General features: G+C 40.5%; 1 protein-coding gene and 1 long non-coding RNA gene across 4 annotated transcripts in view; both read right to left on the reverse strand.

Annotated features, from left to right (window-relative positions):
* Positions 1 to 410: 410 nt before the first annotated feature.
* ZDHHC13 (zDHHC palmitoyltransferase 13) lies at positions 411 to 13,538 on the reverse strand. The gene is made up of 17 exons (XM_090140198.1): positions 13,449 to 13,538; positions 12,700 to 12,845; positions 12,186 to 12,308; positions 11,656 to 11,733; positions 11,096 to 11,240; positions 10,464 to 10,528; positions 9,855 to 10,017; positions 8,730 to 8,855; positions 8,265 to 8,398; positions 7,351 to 7,453; positions 5,953 to 6,075; positions 4,936 to 4,998; positions 4,470 to 4,563; positions 3,841 to 3,924; positions 2,747 to 2,904; positions 1,577 to 1,674; positions 411 to 868 (listed from the first exon to the last, which is right to left on the reverse strand). The coding sequence occupies exons 1-17, from the start codon at positions 13,467 to 13,469 to the stop codon at positions 736 to 738; spliced, it is 1,857 nt and encodes a 618-aa protein (XP_089996324.1). The 5' UTR covers positions 13,470 to 13,538; the 3' UTR covers positions 411 to 735.
* A 5,546-nt stretch (positions 13,539 to 19,084) lies between these two features.
* The window catches only part of LOC149917667 (uncharacterized), a 36,374-nt gene continuing 34,320 nt past the window's right edge, over positions 19,085 to 21,138 (reverse strand). For all 3 annotated transcript variants that reach the window (XR_016466613.1, XR_016466611.1, XR_016466614.1), the window contains exons 5-6: positions 20,910 to 21,041; positions 19,085 to 20,360 (exon numbers count right to left, since the gene is read on the reverse strand). This is a non-coding gene — a long non-coding RNA (uncharacterized LOC149917667). The remainder of the gene's footprint in view (positions 20,361 to 20,909; positions 21,042 to 21,138) is intronic.

Raw genomic sequence — 21,138 nt, forward strand, 5'->3', positions numbered from 1 at the left:
ACGCTGGAATCATGCTGTAGCCTTCGCATCTTGTGAACGTGACTGATATGGTAGCTATTATAGATCTATGCATGCAGGTGAGAATAGTTGTCTTTTCCATATATGCTAATACTTTCTATCATCTCCTTATCAATTTTCATAAGCTAACAGGGCATACAGACAAGCAAAACGTAAGGCAAGAAGGCTTTTTCTTATGGTTCTGTGCTTACCTGTTCTTAAATACTTCCCTGGTCATATATCTCATGAATCTGTTTCAACCTGTAAAATATTCTTAGAAGCATAAAAATTCTGTTTTGTCACATGTAAAACACCCAAATACAGAGTGTCATTAGATTGTGTTCACAATCTAAGATAACCAGTTACAGGCCAATTTTTATATTGAATTTGAAGTGTGAACTTCCCCCTTCATTTTTCAAATGCAGTTTTATTATTTGCAAAATAATACAAAAGGTACGAACAAAGTTTTCAAATTCTGCCCTAAAAACTACCCTTTTAGAAAGTATATTTAGTGTCATCTTTTCAAATAAAATTTCAAAGTGTGTCAGCTCATGCTATATATAAAGAGACACAGTAATTGTTTCATATCCACATCTTCTGTCCCTTACAGAAGAGAGGTTTAATATTCAGAACAATAAAAAAATAAAAGCAAGAAGATTTTGGAAGAATATAAAAATTAACAAAACATCCAGTTTTATTTCTCACTCAGCTCAGCAGCTTTAAAAATCAAGTAAGAATTCATACACAATGAACGTTTTTCTTCTTTATCACATGAATGTTGTATTGCTTGGTCCAGTCAACTCCATTGGGTTTGACCATACCAAAACATCTGCACTGAAAGAAGTCTGCAAGATTCTGGAAGCATCCAAGACTAAAAAACAGAGAAATACTCATTAATAAACTTAACAAAAGATAACTGCAGGCATTAAAAATACGTGATCCCTAGGGAAGCAGTAGTTAAGGGATAAAGCTGTCGGCAAAGATAGCTCTAAGAGAAGAAACACAGCAATGTTCTATTCAGCATTATTCCTTTGTTGACATTTTTTTAACCTGCATTACATTTAATAGGGATAGAAGATTAAGTTCAACTCAAATATTTGAAATTAATACTAAGAAAGATTTCACCTGCTAGCACATGAGGGAATAAAGATTTTTAGTATTATAAGGAAACTTTGGTAGTAATTTCTTTATGAAGCTAAAATAATTCAGAAAGGGCTGGTTCATAACAAAGTTCTCTCTCTGGATCTAAAGAGCAGACAGAGAATGATGAATACACTCAAGGCCATTGTCCTCCCTACCTCCCAAGTTGTTTCTGCTAATTAGAGAAAAAGACTTATTCTGGGGTATATACGCAGCCATGAAGAAAGAACCACAGTAGCTCTTAGGATGGCAGTTTATTCTATAGCATCAAGGAAGTTCTCTGCCAGGAAAATGAGATCCAGCTCTTCCTCTTAGCGTAACTCAGAACAGGCATGACCAGCGTGCCCACAGATTGCTCAGGTTTGGCATTCATGCAGCAGTGAAGTAGGCCAGTACTGAAGGGAAACACAGTTAAAACACTGTACACTACAGCACTTACTTGTATGGATTTCTCCTGAGTGAAACAGGATGCTTAGACGATTTGCTCTCTATCAGGAGGTTCGTTCTCTCATGTGAGGTCAGTCCCAAGAATGCAATCTTAGAGAAAGAAAAACACAAGTAACGGCTGAAATATGAACATCACAAATTTAAATACTGGCAATACCAAAAGATAATTTTTAATGGGGAGGGACTGGGAAGAAGTTGGCCATATCTAACCACTAAGTAACTCCTGCCATACTTAAGGACTTAAAAGTTGATCTTAAATTTCACTTAAGCTGAAAGAGAATCCTAAGCCATCTTAAAAAGCTGTTTCTTAGATGGTTCAGAAAGCTCTTAACCTCACTTGCACAGCCAACATCTCCTGGAGTACAGCAAACTTAAAGAAATTTGACAGCCCTTATTAGGATGAAATTCAGGTCACATTTTCATTGCAGCAATCTAATAACATACTGCTGAACTCTGCCATGGAATTTTCAACTTGGAAGTAACTGTACTATTGAGTTCACATGCCATTTTGGGACAGAAACAACTGCTTTGTTACTTAAATATGTTTCACTTTCAATCAGAAAGATCAACACAATGGAAAGGTGATACAAGAAGTGTAATGGCAGAGGGACCAGTGCAACAGAAAACCATCTTTTCCCCGTCCCTTATAACACCTCCCTCATCTCCAAAGATCTAGGCTCACAGAGGAAAACACCACAAGGGAGGGATGTCCAGAAAGAGATCCTTTCCCAGTGGGGGTCAACCCTTAACTGGGGTCTAAGAGAGGTGCAGCCAGGCTCCACCCCATCCAGTCACACAGCTGAATTGCCTTCACCTGTGCTCCCAGGGCTGACCAAGTCCTTTCTCCAGGTGCTCAATCAGTGGCTCAGGCCATAACTCAGCAGTTCCCATACAACAGGCTAGAATTTTTGACAATGGTGAAATTAGAATTCAGATACAGGAATGATTTGCAGAATGTGATCTAACTTTTAGCATCAGAATAACAAGTGTAAACGTAGCCATGAAACTTAAAAGGACTGCTCTGAGGTTTAAGGTGAGCACCCAGATATGACATCAGAATAGGAAAGCAGGTGCAATGCCTTTAAGGCAACAAATCACGTAGGGAAACATGTTCATGTGGTAGCTCATTATGAGAAGAATGTGAACTGAAGCAAAATAATACCTGGTAAAGCTGAATAGTTAGCCACAATGAAGACCATACAGTATGGAAGCAGGCTAGCATGAAGATGTAGGACAGCCATGGAGAACAAGTAGTTATCTGTGTGAAGTACGTCCATGCTCCATCTGCATGGTAACTTGTTATGCAGTGGTTTGACCAATCTGACAAGATTCACAATCATTTCGTTACCTTTTTAAAATAGACTACTCATATACTAAGTGAAGAATATTTGCACAAAGTATTGTATAGCAGTGTGCTCTCAAAATACCACTTCCCACTTAAAAACACTCACATGGATATGTGACTGTTTGCTTCTCTTGTTGCATGATCCTTACTTTGTGTGTGCATAATCCACAGAAGGAACATTCGAACAACTGGCTAGATGCTTTGCTTTTATATTACAAGACACTTCATTTTGTTTTTACATTAAAGTTAACTAGTGATATTGAAATAAGTAATTGCCTCTCATTGTCGAGCCTTCTGAAATTTTGCTGCACACTAATTGTTAGTTTCAGGACAAGAATTTATCGTTTATCTTAAACTCCACCACCAACAAAATAAGACAGATTGTAACAATGACAAGAAAACAATACTTTTCACACTATTAAATAAACAAACTGGAATATTCAGCTTCTGTAGACTTCTAAGAGACGCTTAAAGCCTATGACATGTCTTAGACCTATTAAAAAATAAAAACCAAACAAGTACAGGTTTTGCTGTTATGTCAGTACAGCAATCAAGTGGTTTTCCTCTCATGTTCACATAAACACAGAAAACATAGAAAACACCGTACTTTTTGCACACTTAAGACCACACTGAAACACAGGAAAGCAACTCGCATTCACACTCTGTGCTCACCACTGCCATACCTGGTTCATTTTACTCTAAGTAGAACACTGACTCATTTCTACAATACAGAACCACAGAACGGCTTAGGCTGGAAGTGACCTTAAAGATTACCCAGTTCCAACCCCTGCAATGGGGATGGAACTAGACTGAGTTGGCCATTTTGTGCAGTTATAATTAATTATGCCATAATAAAAAAGCCATACACAGATCCCTGACAGCTAAATTAAAATAAGTTCACTGATACATACACAGAAGACTTCGATAAAGCAGCCAGACACTGGTCACAGTTAAGAAAGACAGGAACAGTAGGTAGTAACGATGGTTCCCAACACCTACATTTGAGTCAAGGAAGGAAAAAAAAACAGCATGACCTTTTAAGAATTTTATAGTACTTGTATTTCTCCTTTGCTTAACAAGAAAAAAAGAATCTAAAGCACTTCTTACTATTACCTCTGCTGTCCTCAAGAGAGTTTGACAAGGCTGATCTCTCCCAACTTTCTCCTGTAAGCTATTTCAGTTTATATAATAGAATTAGTTCTGGTAAAGTCAGCCAGCATTTGTATATTCTTCATAGCACATCAGCTATTATCTGGATGGGGACTCGTTATGCTAGCACAGCTCTGCCCACGCACTGCACAGTTGTCTTAGAAGACTGAAAAATCTATACTATTCAATTTAATTGCTTCACCTTGATGTGTCTTAAAATTGCTAACTCTTAAAAAAATATCAGATAAGACTCTCTGGCAGCCCTCAGTAACCTCTTCAGTCTCTACAGTGTGTTCTTACATCAGGTTTGCTCTTTAAGTAGATAAATGTTATTTCTGCAACATCTTTTAAGGCAAGAAATTTTCAATTTTGATAAAGCACAGACTCTTACCTATGCACTGCGCAATCCACAGAGAATGCTGATCATATCTGGCTACACACGAATCACAAAGAAGGCAATGCACAGATCTCAAAGGCTTCCTTACCTGTTTGAGCACAGAGGAAAGGAATATAGTCAGAGTAAAAACATCTGCTTTGATCAAAGCTCAGAGCATCATCTGATGGGCATTACAATATTTTATAACTACTTCTATACAGTGGGCCTCAAATACAGAACACAGATGAGAGTTTTCTAAATCTTACCAAAAAAAAAAAAAAAAGAGATGGATTTTTTTTTTTTTAATTAAGAATGTAACCCAATGATCTTAAAGCTTCTTTGTCACCATAAGTGAGAAAATGAAATCTAGCATAGAACAAGCAGCATATGTAGCACTCACATGACAAGGAGAAAAACAGGTATTATACTGAACTAAGAAACAGGTTTCAAAAAAGCAAAGGAATATCAAATCCTTACTTACAAGACATGACGTGCAGAATGTTCTGAAATCCAAGCATCCTGCTTCTGCAAGAGCTACAATGTTCTGAAAGATAGAACAGTTTCTGCATGCATTTGGATCACATTTTACGGGGACCTACAAAGATTTGTATATGAGGCCTTTTGCAGACACTAAGCACTTGGAGTGCTCAGCATCAACAGGTGTAAATACCTGCAGCCCTGGGTAGAGAAAAGGTCCACAAGAAACAAAACGGCAAAGACTCATGCAAAGTCACTCACACTGAATTATATAGAAAAGTAGCTCTCCCCCATACAGTCAGCCAGACTTCAAAAGTGATGATGACTGAAACTTTTTCAACACCGTTGCAAAAAGACTGGTAAATATTGGCTATCATGCCCTGATAAGCACTCAGTGCTTTTTTATGGGCACGAGATAGCCAATACTTATTAGTTCCGTGGCAACAATTTCAAAAAAATTAAAATTGCAGTTTAATCTCCCTGGCAATCTGGAGAAAGGTAACCACATGGAGAACAAAGGAGATCGTAAACCACGCAGAGTCACAATCAATAACGTAAGGGACCAAACAGGTAATGTCCTACTGACTGGTTGTCCATTTCCTTTTTTTGTCATTGTAAAATACAGCTATAAAATACCCATCTTCAGAGCATCTGATGATTTAAATCATTGCTAGCTTTTAGTACGTCTTATGAGCATCGAGAGCTTAGGAAAGCACTGTAACTCTTTCTAACCAGAGACATCTAGAACAAGAGTGTTATTTATTAAGTGAAGTATCTGTGAATTTATGCCATAGATTATAGCAAAGGCACAAGTCCATACCATGCTTCGCTGAAGCTCATATTCCAATGAAAAGACCGAGGCAAGGAAATAACAGCAAGGTGCTGAAGATAAACTGACAGTAGGTTGGGTTTATCATCTAACAACCTACGTTGCTCGATGATACAACTAAAATCTCAAAGATACATTTGATGATAAATGAATCAATCAGAAGCACAATCACGGTGCAGCATGTCAACTTACCTCTTTTTTGTCTTTTTCGGAAGACTTAATATATCCAGGATCAGTCCTCCAGGCTTTATAGAAAAAATAAAAAAGACCCACTACGCTGAACATGACAGGGATCTCAAAAATGGTATTGGTCACATGTAACATTTAGATTAAGGAATATATTCTCTCACTATGTACTACCACTGTTGCCAATTAAAATATTCTACAATGAGATTGTGGTATTTTACAAGCAATACACAAAAAGGAAAAGAATGGCTTTGACTTTTACAGAGCAAGTGTTTGATAGAAATAGCAAAAAGTTACCTCACTAAGCCACGACCTTTAGGAATACTGCTGTGTTCATCATCTTCTACAGAACGTCTACCTTTAACCCTTACAGTTAGAATTCTTGCTTTCTTTTAATTTAGATGACGCCAAGAAAACCTTAGAACAGAACTTCAAAAAGCAACAGTTAATGACAGGATTTTCATTGCAACAAGCATACGCGTGTATCCCTCACAGGAATATATGTGATCAGTTCATCAAAATGAATGGTGATCATCCTATTAAGATCATAATTGCAAACAGTACCAAAAGAAATGCCTCTTAAAGGACGAAGTAATTAAAAATGAATTAAAATTGGGTAGCAACGCAGTATAGCTGATTTAGTACTAAATTATTTAAATTTTGAGTATCTCCCTAATGGCCTTCCCTTTCACAGAACTTAATTAATAAATAAGTAGGTGCCTTCTGTGTAAGAGCACAGTACTGAAAAGTGAGTGTAAACAATTAAATAGAGGTACTCATCAGTCCAAGGCCTATTCAAAGAAAGGTAAAAATGAATGCACTGTGCACTGAGGATGCTGCATAACCTCTGAACAAATGCAGACTGGAAAATGGAAGGTCTGCTTCCAAGGGATACAACTAAATTTGTTAGCCCGGTGTTTTTATTCATTTATTTTTAAAGCAGAAACATGAATACCACCAACTGCCAAATCCTTCTCATTTAGAAATGAGAGATGCTTTTAAAACTGCAATGTGTGATGCAGTATGTTATCTAGCTTTACTGCATACCAAAATACATTACTGGATGGTCCCAAAGAGGGAACACTGTCTATATTAGCATCTCCAGGTGACTCTACAACTGTGCATATAACAAAGGCATTTTGATATCCCAGTAAAATTAAAAAAACAAAACAGAAACATCAGAACTACACACAAATACCTGTCAAAGAGAAAAGAAACTACATATCTTTAGTCTGTTGTAACTTCCATTTAAACACAAAGCTATTTAACCCTGGTCCAATGTAGATAAAGTAATCTTAACAGACATTCACAGTCAAATGGAATTAGCTGGGACTGTTCATCACTCCTTGCACAACTGTGCTTACATTTACTAGAAAGTGAAAGTTCTACTGCATTACAAAGGATATCAGGCATGAACCAGAAAAACCACGTCACAGACATCCAAAAGACGGAACTTAGCATCAGTGCTGTGGGAAGATATCTCAGATTCTTGAGTCCCACAAACTGCCTGAAAGAAGATGAAAATAAAAGAACATTTTTCTCGCATCCAAAACTCAACTTCGTGGAGTACAGACTTATCACGGTTATTTTTTTTTTTTTAATTTATTTTTAAAACTTCACTTTAAGACTCTGTTAAAGCAAACCAAAATTGCCACTCGGAAGCACGCTTTAGCCAGATGCATAGAGGAATTCACGATACAGAAAAAACATCTACTGAGGAGTGTTCTGTTCCAGCTGATTTTATATGTCAGAGCAGCTGCACTCTAGGTGAAAAGTACAAACTCTATTTATTGACTCAACCATAGTATTGCCATTTCAAGGAATACAGTTTAGTAACTGCTGTAAGAAATGGGAAATGTGCAAAACAGCTTAGAATATCACTAGGAGGTCTGGGGAACAGAGAGGGTGGGAACGGTACATTGAAACTCATGCTACGTTGCAAATACAGAGGGAAAAGTTAAAAAAAACGCATTTCTAAACTTCATAAATGGGTATCTCAGCTTCTGTCAGGTGCAGGCATTCAGTCACACCCTCTTTATCATTAAATCCAGCTAACATGCCACCTAAACACTTGTTTTTTCCTCAGATCTCAAGGATCAGAAACTACAATTTTGAACATCTAAGGACACTACATTTCAAAATCATTGTGAAAAGTACATATATTTAAATCCTTCACACAATCCTTTCTATAGTACAGCAAAAAAACCCAAACAACCAAACTTCTAAGTGAAACTGTAGACTCTGAAAAGAACACTGCATCACTACCACGTACTGCATCTACTAGAAATACATACACAGAAAGAGAGGAATCCACAAACCTCACGAACAGAGCCATCCCAACCAGCAGAAGGAAAAGCAGACATCCTTTCAAAAGCCAAGAATCAGAACTTAAGTTCATTACGTATCCTATGGCCCACATCACAGTCAAGCAAGATGCCAGCAGCAGGAACAGCTGTTAAAATGATCATTGTTAAAATATGACAAAATATTCAAGCAGGATTTACTTCAAAAATATTCACATAATATAATAATGAATGCTGAGAGACTCAAGATAGGTAACAAAGCGACGCATCAAAACACTGTGCATAAGGAGGGAGGGAAAACAACGAGGGGAGAGGGGGGTGGGGAACAAACACCCAAAGAACAGGAAGGTGCTTCTAAAAATTTCATTTTTGAGTGTCCAGTGTTGGAAGCCTTAGAAGATCCTGTTGTCAGAATGGAGTTAAGTTACATATTATTCTGAACACGGGATGCTGAAGCTTTCTGTCCATTAGTGATATTACCTCGTATTTCTCCAACGCTCTCAGTAACCTGTTATTTCTTCTGCTTCTCATTCTTCCTTCCTCAATTAACATATAAATCATGGAGCGATTCTGAGTTTGAATTGCAAGGTCAAGCGCTGTCTCTCCCTTCAACAACAAACTTTATTTGGTTATGCACTTAACACATTAATGTCTTCCTTTGTAACAGAAACAAGAAATGAACTGAACTAAAACAAGAACTTAATGGCTTCTTCCCCAAACCCACCATTTTTCTTTAAGGCAAAGGTAAAGTAAACCCAGAGTTTTAACATGCTTCATCTGGTGTTCTGTAGTTCTAAAGACTGATATTTGCAATCAGACTGCATCCACATGAATCACTTGCTGAACTGTGTCTCCTAACCTGAAATACTGAACAGTCTTTTAGAACATGACAAGCTTACTGAATATGATCCCTTACTGAAAGGGAAACTTTCTTGTTTATGTTGACATTTTAGAACCAAACAGTAACATTCTAAGAGTCATATATTAAAAAAAAACCAAAAAACAACTAGCAGATGGAAAAGCTGAGCAGCTCAGTATACAAACCAGAATTACTACACTACACAAGCATCTCTATGGGAATCAATAGTTTCAACATTTATAGTTCTTCCTACCAGATTTTACAAATATCAGGACTTTCACATGACATGCACTTCTGAGTGTACAAACAGGCACTGACAGACACTGATCTTTTCAGGATGCCATGCTTTTTCAAGACTTTATGAGGCTCACCAGACACAAAGCAGCATTAGTTTTGAAAAACCTGGCTGAAGGCTAGTAATAGTGGCCATGCTGTAGAGAACAGCTGACTCAAAGCAAACAAAACAAACAAAAAAAAGAGAATCTGTGAAGGATACAATACATTTGTTCACAGTGATTAGGTGTCCACTAAACTAACATTTCAAATCATCTCTACATTCTTACTTTGCGACACACCACAAGAAAAGTGCTCAATTCTTTTTGGAAAGAATAAGAACTCTTGCCTTATTCCCCCCATCCATTTCAAAGGACATTCAGAGGGGAGGGGATTCAGGTATTTCTTCACATTCATTTTACCCATTAATCCTACACAGATGGAAAAAACAGAAATAATGAAAGAAATTGTACCTTGACATTTTTTATGTCCATGTTAGCACCAGCTTCTAGCAGTAGCTCCACTGCACTAACGTTTCCTGATGTTACTGCCCAGTGCAGCGCAGTGTTCTTCTGAACGTTGTCCACAGCATTGAGGGAGGGGTTAAACTTTAATAGAAATCTTGTGGGTTCTGGTCTAGAGTTAACAAACAGAACATAATCTGCATTGGAAACTTTGGAACACCTTATTAACAAAAAACACTGCTAGCATCTGCTGTAAAGGAACAGCAGATACAGATGTTTCGTCTCTCAACAAGCTCACCAGCAACAGACCCAAGCTTAGAAAAAAGAACTCATCCTTCATTTCACCTTCATTTCTAGGAAAGCACAATGATGCATCACTTGGTCCAGCTGCAAACCTGAACTATTTTAAGATATCTCTTTTGGGGGGTGGGTCTTTCTTTCCTACACCAAGTTAGCTGCTTCATCATCTCCTATGTCCTGGATACGTAGTATTTTACAACAAGTAGAAGAGAAAAAATTGTCACTCTAACAAGAGTGACAGAACCAGAAGAAAAGATTCAGCATTGCACCCAGGAATGAGTGGACAACAGATTCTTTTAAAAGTTATTCCCCACTTACCCCACCACTCTTTGTGCTGATAACATTAAAGGCGTAAGTCCATAGAAGTCTGCTGTGTCTATGTTCTAGGAATAAGAAAAAGATAAAAAGTGATGATCGCTGATTTCAGTAAACAAAGTTAAATGGTCAGATTCCTAGCTACGCAGCTACAGCACAGTAGCAAAGGGAAACTAAATTGTACCTGCCAGGAAGCCAATTTAAACAATTCTTCTTCCTTCCATGGGTCTTGCACGGCATTCATTTCAGGATATGCTGAGTGCCCATTAAAGTTACTTTAAAAGGAATCAAATTCATCTCTAGAATTCCTTCAATTAACAATATTTCCTGTCCCCTCTTGATAAAAAAAATAATATAAATAAACTCTACTTTGGAAAGCAACAATAAATATCTTCCTTGTGTAAAGGAATAAAGTGCATAACTGAATGTTCAAGTACATAAATCCTGTTCATTAAAAGAACAAAATATGATCATGTGTCAACACATAATTATTTAAACATAGCACGTATAGCACGGTGAAATACCAAACACATGCCTGTACTTTAGGAGATAAAATTTAAATTCCACAAGGTAATTTCAGAGTACAACCTGCTACTTCTAAGCAGAAAATAACACCTGGGACACTGGCAATGTACCTGGCTCTTTGATATGAGGTAAGCTACAATGGGCACGTGTTGAAACAGCACTGCCAAGTGAATGCTGCTGAATCCTTCCCCGTCAATAAGGCTGGGATCCGCTCCACACTTCAACAATAATATGACCATGGGTAGGTGTCCTTGTCTGTAACAATATATGAAACTACAGCAATAACAAAAATACTCTTATAGAAAAATCATCTCAGGTTCTTATACTTTCATGAAGAAAATATTATAATTTTTTCTTAAGCCAACGGTCTACATCAGAGAATTGGGTAGGACTTAAGAGGCAGGCCAAGTCTGACCAGCACTGCCCTGGGAAAAGTTCAAAATGCAGGTCTGCCTGAAGTACAGATACATGCATAACACAACCTGGTGGCCTGCAAAGTTGCCAAGAATCAGAGAAAAGATTTCAGTGTAATTATGAATATGCTATCAAGTTCTGCATAACTCAGCAAAGGAAACACACATCAATTTATTTAAGATGACAACAGCTACGCTACACAAAACGCTACTGTTAAGACCCGCAGATTTATTTTTAGTAGTAGCAAGCAGCATACCTAATGGCCCAGTGAAGGGGAGTTGAATTCAAGTCTCCACCTAGCTGATCCACTACTGCACCTTTAGAAATATAGTACCTACATAACAGCAAGAGAACAAGATTAAGATAGCACATGATAAAGCATGAAAATATTATGCTGAGGATAACATAGGCGTAGTGGCAAGTGGCTTGCAATAAACAAGTTTTCTCTAGAAAAGCAAAAGGATGACAATATTTTTCCAGAGAAGGATGCTGCTTTGAAAAAACGCCTAAGAAAATACACAGTAAGTAGCAAGGCCCTTACAAAGTCAATTTTAATCTCTGTCAAATGAAACAAATCCAGGAAAAGCTAATGATTTCATGTACCACTTAATATCAGGAAGAAAGGAAGTGTGGTAACTACTTCTCAGTGACATTTTCACAAAGGTAGTTGTGTTAAAATTCAAATTTTAAGCTTTTTCCCTCAGCAGCACACACTGTGGCTTAAAGCACTCATGATCAATAGCGACAGAATGCTCAAGATACTTTCCCATGGCCTACAGAGCTTACTTAACCAGCTCCTGTCTGTTGTTTATTGCTGCCCAGTGAAGAAGAGTCACATTTTCTTTGTCTGGTTGTCGAACATCGTATCCTGCTTCCACCAGTTCTTTGCACCGCTCTATCATTCCATACCTTAAATGAGGAAAACAACTGACTTTATTTTAAATATTTCCCATGTTAAACAGCGTCACACACATGAAAAATTCAATCTCTGTAAGTCTTTCTCAAGAGCTCCACTTTGCATTCAACAGACTTTTTGCAAAAAGAGCTGGTCTGAGCCTCAATACGTAGAATTTTTTACCTAGCAGAACAGACTCGGTTGAAATATTTATAATAGTATATATGCTGATAATAGTATATATGCTGATAATAGTATATATGCTGATAATAGTATATATGCTTCAAGTGATTTCTCTTGGACAAGCAGGTGACAACAGAGCCCTGACATTTTCAATTTATAAAATCCCATATGGAATAGGAAACACCTATTTCAAAACTCTGCCCATGTAAGACAAACACTTACTGTGTAGCCTTCACAATATCACACATGCCAGGGTCTTCAGCGATCGGCTGCAGTCCTGGCAGCACCAGCACATCCTTCTCTCTGCAGATGCTACGGCAGCTGTGCACGTGAGGTCGGTGAGGCCCACGGCAATGGTTTTTACACTGCTGGTTAACAAAATGTCCATCAGCAAACATCATGCCAATGCTGGACACCATACCTCCCCCTTCAAAAGGCACCCTTCTTGCCACGCGTATCTGTGGAGATGCGACACTGAGGGGCACCGGGCACGGTACGGGTGGGTCAGGGATCTCAGGTCTTCTCCAACCCGAACGAATCTAATATAACTAAGGAAGTGGGTTTCAAACACAAGCGAAACTTGGAGCTTCCACTCCGAGCGCAAATGTGGGAGGACAGAAATGACACAATTACGTTCTATGAGACAAAACTACACGGGGATTTAATAATCTCTTGCAAAACCAGCTGCCAGCAGCACACCCTTCCCAGAGCAGCGACGGCACGCTACAAACCACCACCCGTAGCCGCAGCGCTAGGAAGCCGCCCGGCACCAGCAGAGCATGCCCCCGCACACAGCCGCACACAGCCGCACACAGCCGCACACAGCCGCACACAGCCGCACACCGCAGGGTCCCCCCAGGCCTGACACGAGCCCAGGCTCCAAAGAGCCTTCGGCATAAGCCGTCCGTCCCCCGGCTCTCACCACCCCCACGGCGGCTGCCGGCCCCCAGCGCCCGCCCCGAGGCCCTCACCGCTGGGCCACCCCCGGCCATGCCGCCGGCTGAGCTCCGCTGCTTCCTGCTTCCTGGTTACCGGCACGCGGGGCGGGGCCGAGAGTTACCGAGAGAACGGCGAAGGTAGGCAAAGTGCGGCTGCTTCAGCTGGGGTACTGCGTGCAGACCTGGGGCCCCTAACACGAGAAAAACAAGGAAGTGTGGGAACGGGTCCGGAGGAGGGCTGCGAGGATGCTCAGAAGGCTGGAGCACCTCTGCTATGAAGTAAGGCTGAGGGAACTGGGCTCGTTTAGGTTGGAGAAGAGCAGGCTGCTGGGAGACCTCATTGTGGCCTTTCAGTGCTTGAAAGTTTCAGTTCAGACATCTGAACTGTCAAAACCTGATGCAAGCAGAAAATGTTTCTTTCTCTAGGATATGTTGAATGAGTTGGTAAAGAGAAAATAGTTCTGAACAAAGGTACCGAAAGATGTATGCACTACTACTGCTTGCTTTCCCAGCGTTGAAAGGACAGAAGAACAGATGTGGGTACCGCTAGGCTGCAAGTTCTGTTAGCAATCCAGGTGCCTCAGAATTAATGCAAAATCAAATTCTAGCTGACATGTTAATACAGATTTCCCTTCTGTATGCACAACTGCTACATAAATAGATACCAAAGCAGCTCCACTTCATAAATATTTAGAGCTTTAACTTAGCTTGGCATCAAAAAATATTTTCTATGCTCTGAATGTAGAGCTCACGTTAGGGAAGCTTAGGAAGAAACAAAACAGCACAAAGATTTGGTAGGCATTTTGCTACCTTGAACCACAGAATCACAGAATCGGAGGGGTTGGAAGGGACCTCTGGAGATCATTGAGTCCTACCCCCCTGCCAAAGCAGGTTCCCTACACCAGGTTGCACAAGAAGGTGCGGTCCAGGCGGGTCTTGACTATCTCCAGAGAAGGAGACTCCACAACCTCCCTGGGCAGCCTGTTCCAGTGCTCCGTCACCCTCACCGTAAAGAAGTTCTTGTGCACATTTGTGCAGAACTTCCTATGCTGCAGTTTCTGGCCGTATCCCCTTGTCCTGTCTCCGCACACTGCTGAAAAGAGTCTGGCCTCGCCACTCCGCCCCCCACACCTTAGATATTTATAGACCTGGATCAGGTCCCCTCTCAGTCTTCTTTTCTCAAGGCTAAACAGACCCAGTTCACTTAGCCTTTCTTCATAGGGGAGATGCTCCAGGCCCTTCACCATCTTTGCGGCTCTCCGCTGGGCTCTTTCCAAGAGATCCCTGTCTTTTTTGTACTGGGGAGCCCAGAACTGGACACAGTACTCCAGATGAGGCCTTACCAGGGCAGAGTAGAAGGGGAGGATCGCCTCCCTCGACCTGCTGGCCACGCTCTTTTTAATGCACCCCAGAATGCCATTGGCCTTTTTGGCCACAAGGGCACACTGCTGGCTCATGGCCAACCTGCTGTCCACCAGAACACCCAGGTCCCTCTCTGCAGAGCTCCTCTCCAGCAGGTCATCCCCCAACCTGCACTGGTGCATGCAATTGTTCCTCCCTAGATGCAAGACTCTACACTTGCTTTTGTTAAACCTCATCTGCTTTCTTACTGCCCAGCTCTCCAGCCTGTCCAGGTCTCTCTGGATGGCAGCACAGCCTTCAAGTGTGTCAGCCAATCCTCCCAACTTCATATCATTGGCAAACTTGCTGAGGGTGGCCACTATCCCCTCATCAAGGTCATTGATGAAGATGTTGAACAAGACTGGACCCAGCACAGACCCCTGAGGAACAGTGCTAGTTGCTGGTCTCCAACCAGACTCTGCACCGCCAGCGACGACCCTCTGTGCTGTGCCAGTCAGCCAGTTCTCACCTCACTGTTCACTCATCTATCCAACACTTATTCAGCTTTGTTGTAAGGATGTAGTGGGAGACAGTATCAAATGCCTTGAAATCAAGGTAGACTACATCCACTGCTCTCCCCCCATCCACCCAGCCAGTGACAACATTATAGAAGGCTACCAAGTTGGTCAAGCATGACCTCCCCCTGGTGAACCCGTGCCGACTACTCATGATAACCTCCTTTTCTTCCAGTTTCTGGAGATGGCATCCAGCAAAAGCTGTTCCATCACCTTTCCAGGGACAGTGGTGAGGCTGACTGGCCTGTAATTGATATATAATGGATGCCAGAATGCAGATGCACAAAAATGTAACTGAAGAAGAGTCTGTTTTCCAGTTTAAGAATCTGGCGTACAAGAAGTTCTCATTTGTTAAAATAGAAGTTAGTTCAGCAGAGATTCTCTGCATAAGGCTATTGGTAGCAGTACTTACAGTAGTACACTGGCACTTTTCAATTTGATAGCTTCTAATGTTTGTTGCCTGTGGGTCTGATCTCTAGCATCGTTTTTGCTAATCTATAAGAAACTTTTTAGAAGGAGGAAGAAAGGATTTTCTTCTACTGCACATACAGCTGGCTTTATAGAAGAAACCATGTTTGAATTTGCAGAATTCTAGAGCAAAGCTCCCAACAGTAGGCAAGAGTTGGTTCTTGCTGAGCAGACAGACAAATTTTCACTTGAAATTAAATATTGTCATGTTGTATTTGTGGGCAGGGGGCAGTGATTTTTATTGCCAATCAGTTGTACTATCTGCCAGCATACACTGACAAAGTAAGCTCAGGCAAAGCCTCTGTTAACTGCCTGAGGACAACAAACTGACTCAGAACCGTTCTGGTTTTTTTTGCACCATGCTGCAGTGTGACAGTAATGCTGAGCTGTTCACACATCTCCTTTATTTCTACCAAGTGGATTTGGTTAAAGTACTTGAGTGTTTGCATGAGCAAATCAACTTTGATTTGTTCACAATCCTTAGGAGACTGCAAGGCTTGGAGTAAGTGCATTTTCTTCCAAAGTCCTGAAACAATCATTCTCCCTTCCAGACAACCTTTTACAAGTGTCTGTGATTAGTGTCATTTTGATTAGATAACAGTAAACAGTGGGAGTTTAGCAGTTTCCAAATTGCATTTTGCATTCACTTTACTGAGCAAAGGACCAAAAAATAAGTGGAACAAAATGCCATTAAGCCAGATGAAAGTGTACAAAAATTGAAATTTAAAGAGTAAAATGCTTTTTTAATTTAGCAAAACATCATCTGCATTTGACATTCTCCCTTATTGCTTTTCATGATGATGCTTTACAAAGCAGTCTAAGTAATAAGATTTTCAGAGTATATCTTTTGTGAGGTGAAAAAAATTAGAGGGCACAGATAGGAGCCATTCTGTTTCCATATTTTCTCTCTCCTAAATTTGTTCTCCAGGACTGCTGTGCAAGGACTTTTTATGGGACCACAGGAATAACACCACCAAAAACTGCCAACAGAAGCCACATTTTAACTTTTCCTCCCCTCACACCCATAAAATAAAACAAGAACTGTTTGTTAAATGTAAATAAAATGTGTTGTGTGCATTCCCTGAGCAATTGTCCTAAGCAATCTTCTTTTTCCAAGTTATCTGTGCACAGCTACTCACTGCCAGGAGCAGGGAGGCACCGAGGGGTAAGGCAATAGCTGACGTGCCCTGGGATGCAAGGAAGCCCACGGGCACTGGCCAAGGATTCTGCACTGCCACTCATCCCAAACTGTACTAACAGCTGTGAGGTAACTGCCATGTATGATTGAGAGCCAGCTCTCCTGAGTATCATGAGCAAAGCAAAGCAAAGCAAAGCACATCAGACAGAAGCAGGCTGCTGCCTTTCAACTAATAAAAGCATCTTTTAGAGAACCAACCTTTTAAAGGTTAGGGATGTCCTGGTCTGCTAAGTGTTTTCTGCTAGACAGCAATAGAACCCATTGGGACAAAGCAACTCCACATGGTCAGTCTCTTTGAGCTTATCAGCTGATGGCTGATAATGCAAAAGGGAAGTTTAGCAGAAACAGGGCAAGGAGAACACTCAGATGGTTGTCCTGAAAGCAGCTATCTTGCTCTGCTGCAACTGTAACTTAACTTGAAGTTTTACACAATATTGTACTGGTTCCCTTCCCCTTCCCCTTCCCCTTCCCCTTCCCCTTCCCCTTCCCCTTCCCCTTCCCCTTCCCCTTCCCCTTCCCTTCCCTTCCCTTTCCTTTTATTGTATTTTTAATAAAAACACCTACGATTTACTAAACTGGATCGAATCAGTGGTCTATCCAGTTCAATGTCCTGCTTGGCCAAAAAGGCTTCCGAAATGGTCATCTACATTACCCAACTGTGAATTAGTCACCTCCCCTGTAACTCTTCTGAACTAATACAGAAATGTGTCTCAACTTTGTCAAAACCTCGAACTTGAGTAAGCTAGCTAACTCTTGCAGCTTTTGTTATCAGCTCATAGCTTTGGATAACAAAAATAAATGACTGTGGTTTAAAAAGTAATTGAAATCATCTACTTCAACAATTTCCAGTTGCTACAGGCTCCAGGGTGTAATCCCACATTTTTGTGAAAGGTGTTTCATTTGTTACTTCTGAGTTCTGCAAAACCTTTTTCGCTTGTACCTTTCCCTTCTGAAATGATCCCCATTTCATTATCTCTACTTGCAACAGTTTCTGTGTGCTGTTTTCTTGTAATCATTCTCAGGTCCTCTACAAAACCTCCCATGGAAGAAGTGTGATCACTGCAACATGGAACTATTAAGTTTATGGTGGTGGTTTTTTTGTGACGTAAATATGTTTTCAGTTCCCTTGGTCAGCCAGGATTTGTCAGTGAAAAGACAGGAACATGCCGTGCTGTGCAAGGCTATCATGATTTAGAGCTCAGATTATCTTGCAATATTAAAAGGGTCTTGGCATTAAGAGCATGCTGTCAGTACAATTTCCAAGGCTACTCAAGAAAAGGATATAAGTATGTGGTCTCTGGCAAGTTGAGAAAAGAAACTATCCAATTACTCCAGCAAAATCTGGGTCAGCCTAAGCAGTGAGGTGCCAGCAATTGATGGGTTCCATCAGCCCTTGAATCCTACACTCTATCTCCCCTTCCTCTGAAACAAGCGCTCTCACATATTACAAGCAGTGCTCCTTGGTGAACTATTGAGGTTCATCTTAACAGAGAAGTTTTTTCACTCCACAGGAATGCTTTAGAATTAGAGAGTAGAAATGGTCAGACGCAGCTACTCCTAGCTCAGTATCAATACACGCCAACGTATTTCATGATTATCTGCCAACGATACAACAGTTATCAGGCCTAGAGATAGCACTGGCGATAGAGTTAGGTTTCTCTACGAAGGCATCTCTAGGCACACTTGTAAACCCCGCCCCGAGACACAGCCCAGCCTCACGCTGCATTTGTTCTCGAGAGCTGGAGAAAGTCACCTGGGAAAGCCAACCCTTCAGGAACACTGCAACAGAACTAAAAGGCATTCCAACACACCACATTCGTATCTGCCAGTGCATTCAGCAACTCCTACAAGACATCAGTTCATACAATTCCCTACCTACTGTAAAGATGGTGTATTTATGTGAACACAGCTACCAACTCATTACAAGCATAGTTACTATTCTGATCCCCCTTTTTATTTGTGATTCCCTTCTGCATTCTTGAATTTGCTCCTTGGACTGTATTCTTCCAGGAGTTCCTCTTGAATCCTGTAACTTTGAAAGATAACCATTAACAAGAAAAGAAACAGCTAAAAGGAAAATTGGCTGTATTTTTCTTACTTGTCTTCAAACTAAGCTATTACTTCTCAAAATATTACAAACATCAAACATTATTTTAGATAAAAATGACAGTGAACAAAGTTTTCTATCCACAGTAAAGAAATCAACCTATACTCAAAAATCAAGTTTGGTTTCAGTATCACAATAATAACCGCTTGCTCACGGACCACGTATCTCCAGTGCTAATGGAATTATTGAGCCATACCAATTTACATCAGCCTGCGCAAACCACCTGTGAGTCAGTATACACCAATCTTCTGAAACACCAGTTTAGATATTTCCCAGGTTAACCTCTTCAAAAGCAAACCTGAAGCCTCCTTCAGAGCATTACCCACTGAAGGTTATTACTGTCACAAGCAAAAATACTGTTCCTTTCCTGAAGCGATCACACCATTATTTCCCTCCTCCTCTAATTCACTGGTAACTGGCTTCAAGTACTTGGCTGCTGTGAAGAGTGAAGGCCTACTCGCAGCACTGGAGAGATCTCAGGAGTCTAAACACATGCAACTTTTCTTCAATTCCGAGGTACTTCTGAGAGAGGAAAGAAGAGTTCCTGGTAAAACTGATCTTTCTACAGATGTCTATTAAAAAGGCCAATTCTGTGCCTTGTTTCATTTTCTTTAAACAATCTGCCTGCTTACCAGGCAGGGCATGTTCCCTTAGTACATTATGGATAGTTTTCCAGGCATCTTTTGTTCCCCAGAGAATGGTGTCTTTTCCAACATATTTTTGTTAGTTTATCTGTGTGAATAAGCTCTTTTCATTTAAAAGAAAGTTTATTTCCCTCAGATTCCGTGTCAGCCTTAAAACAGCCCTGGTATGAGCCGGTAGGGTACTGCAGCAGTGTAGCGTTTCCAGTCTTTCCCGTATTTGCTATAACAACGGTGTTCATCTCTAATGCAACGGTGAGTTAGCAGAACAGTCATATAAACAATGTAGAAGTAAGGCAAGTGTTCAAACCCACAGGTCAGATAATAGGCCAGGGAGCCCATCAGATCTCCAGTGTAGTTAAAATGGCGTGCCCACTCCCAGAACCCCGAGGTCAGCAGCTTGCTGTAGTACTTGGTCCCATCCACAGACATGTAGGAGCACTCAGTGTAGTCGGGCTTCTCGCCCCATATCTTGCAGTTGCCACTGGTACAATGGAAGAGATCTTTCTGGTGGTTTGTCATTCTGAAGATATAATAGCCAACTAAGTCCAACGCCAAGATCCTGATGGCATTAGCTGTGCAGAGTTGCACAGGGTGGTAAACCAAATATAAACCCTAGGAGACAGAACAGAGACATCCAGTGATTTACTTTAAAAATAGACCCAGGGTGCCAGACGAATTCTCTCCCAGGACAGAGTATTAGAAAGAGCACCAAAATTTATCCTATCAGTAGTAACATGGAATCTTTTTCAGGAAATCCTGCATCATACATCTCCTTTCTTTCCACTGCTGCATTTCTTAGGTTACACAAGAAAAAGGGAGAAATTGTGAGGATGCTGACCAAATGGGAAAGGGGGAGGAGAAAAACAAACCAGTCAAACGACCATCCAACAGAAAGGAGTACAGAAAGGGACTGAAGGGAATTACAAAAAATACACAGATGAAACAACAGTGACAGAAAGAGGTACAAAAGGAGAGAGATGATGTTAATTCCATTCGAGGACGGAAAGCTGTCCTACAATGAAATTATTACAGAGAGTGTTGTAATAGTCAGAATTCAAGCTGTAAGGAAAGAAAATAAGATAAACACCAATCTGCTAGAGAGAACGTTTCTGGAAAGCTTCTTTCCTTTTAGCCCAAGCACCAGTTTTACCCTATCTTTACCTGCAGAGTGTAGAGGTAAGACAACCAAACGCGGTCTCCCCAGCCCAAGTACCATCCAAAATGATTGTGGCAGATATCAGTGGTTTTCAAATATCAGGATTCATTCCAGAAATAGTCCAAAACATAAATACCCTGAAAAAGAATGATTCTACATCACTCACTACAATGATTCTACATTCCTTCACTACAAAAAAAGACATTGAGGCCCTGGAACATGTCCAGAGAAGGG

Source organism: Phasianus colchicus, chromosome 5 (assembly GCF_987193195.1).
Source record: "Phasianus colchicus chromosome 5, bPhaCol1.hap1.1, whole genome shotgun sequence".
NCBI lineage: Eukaryota > Metazoa > Chordata > Aves > Galliformes > Phasianidae > Phasianus > Phasianus colchicus.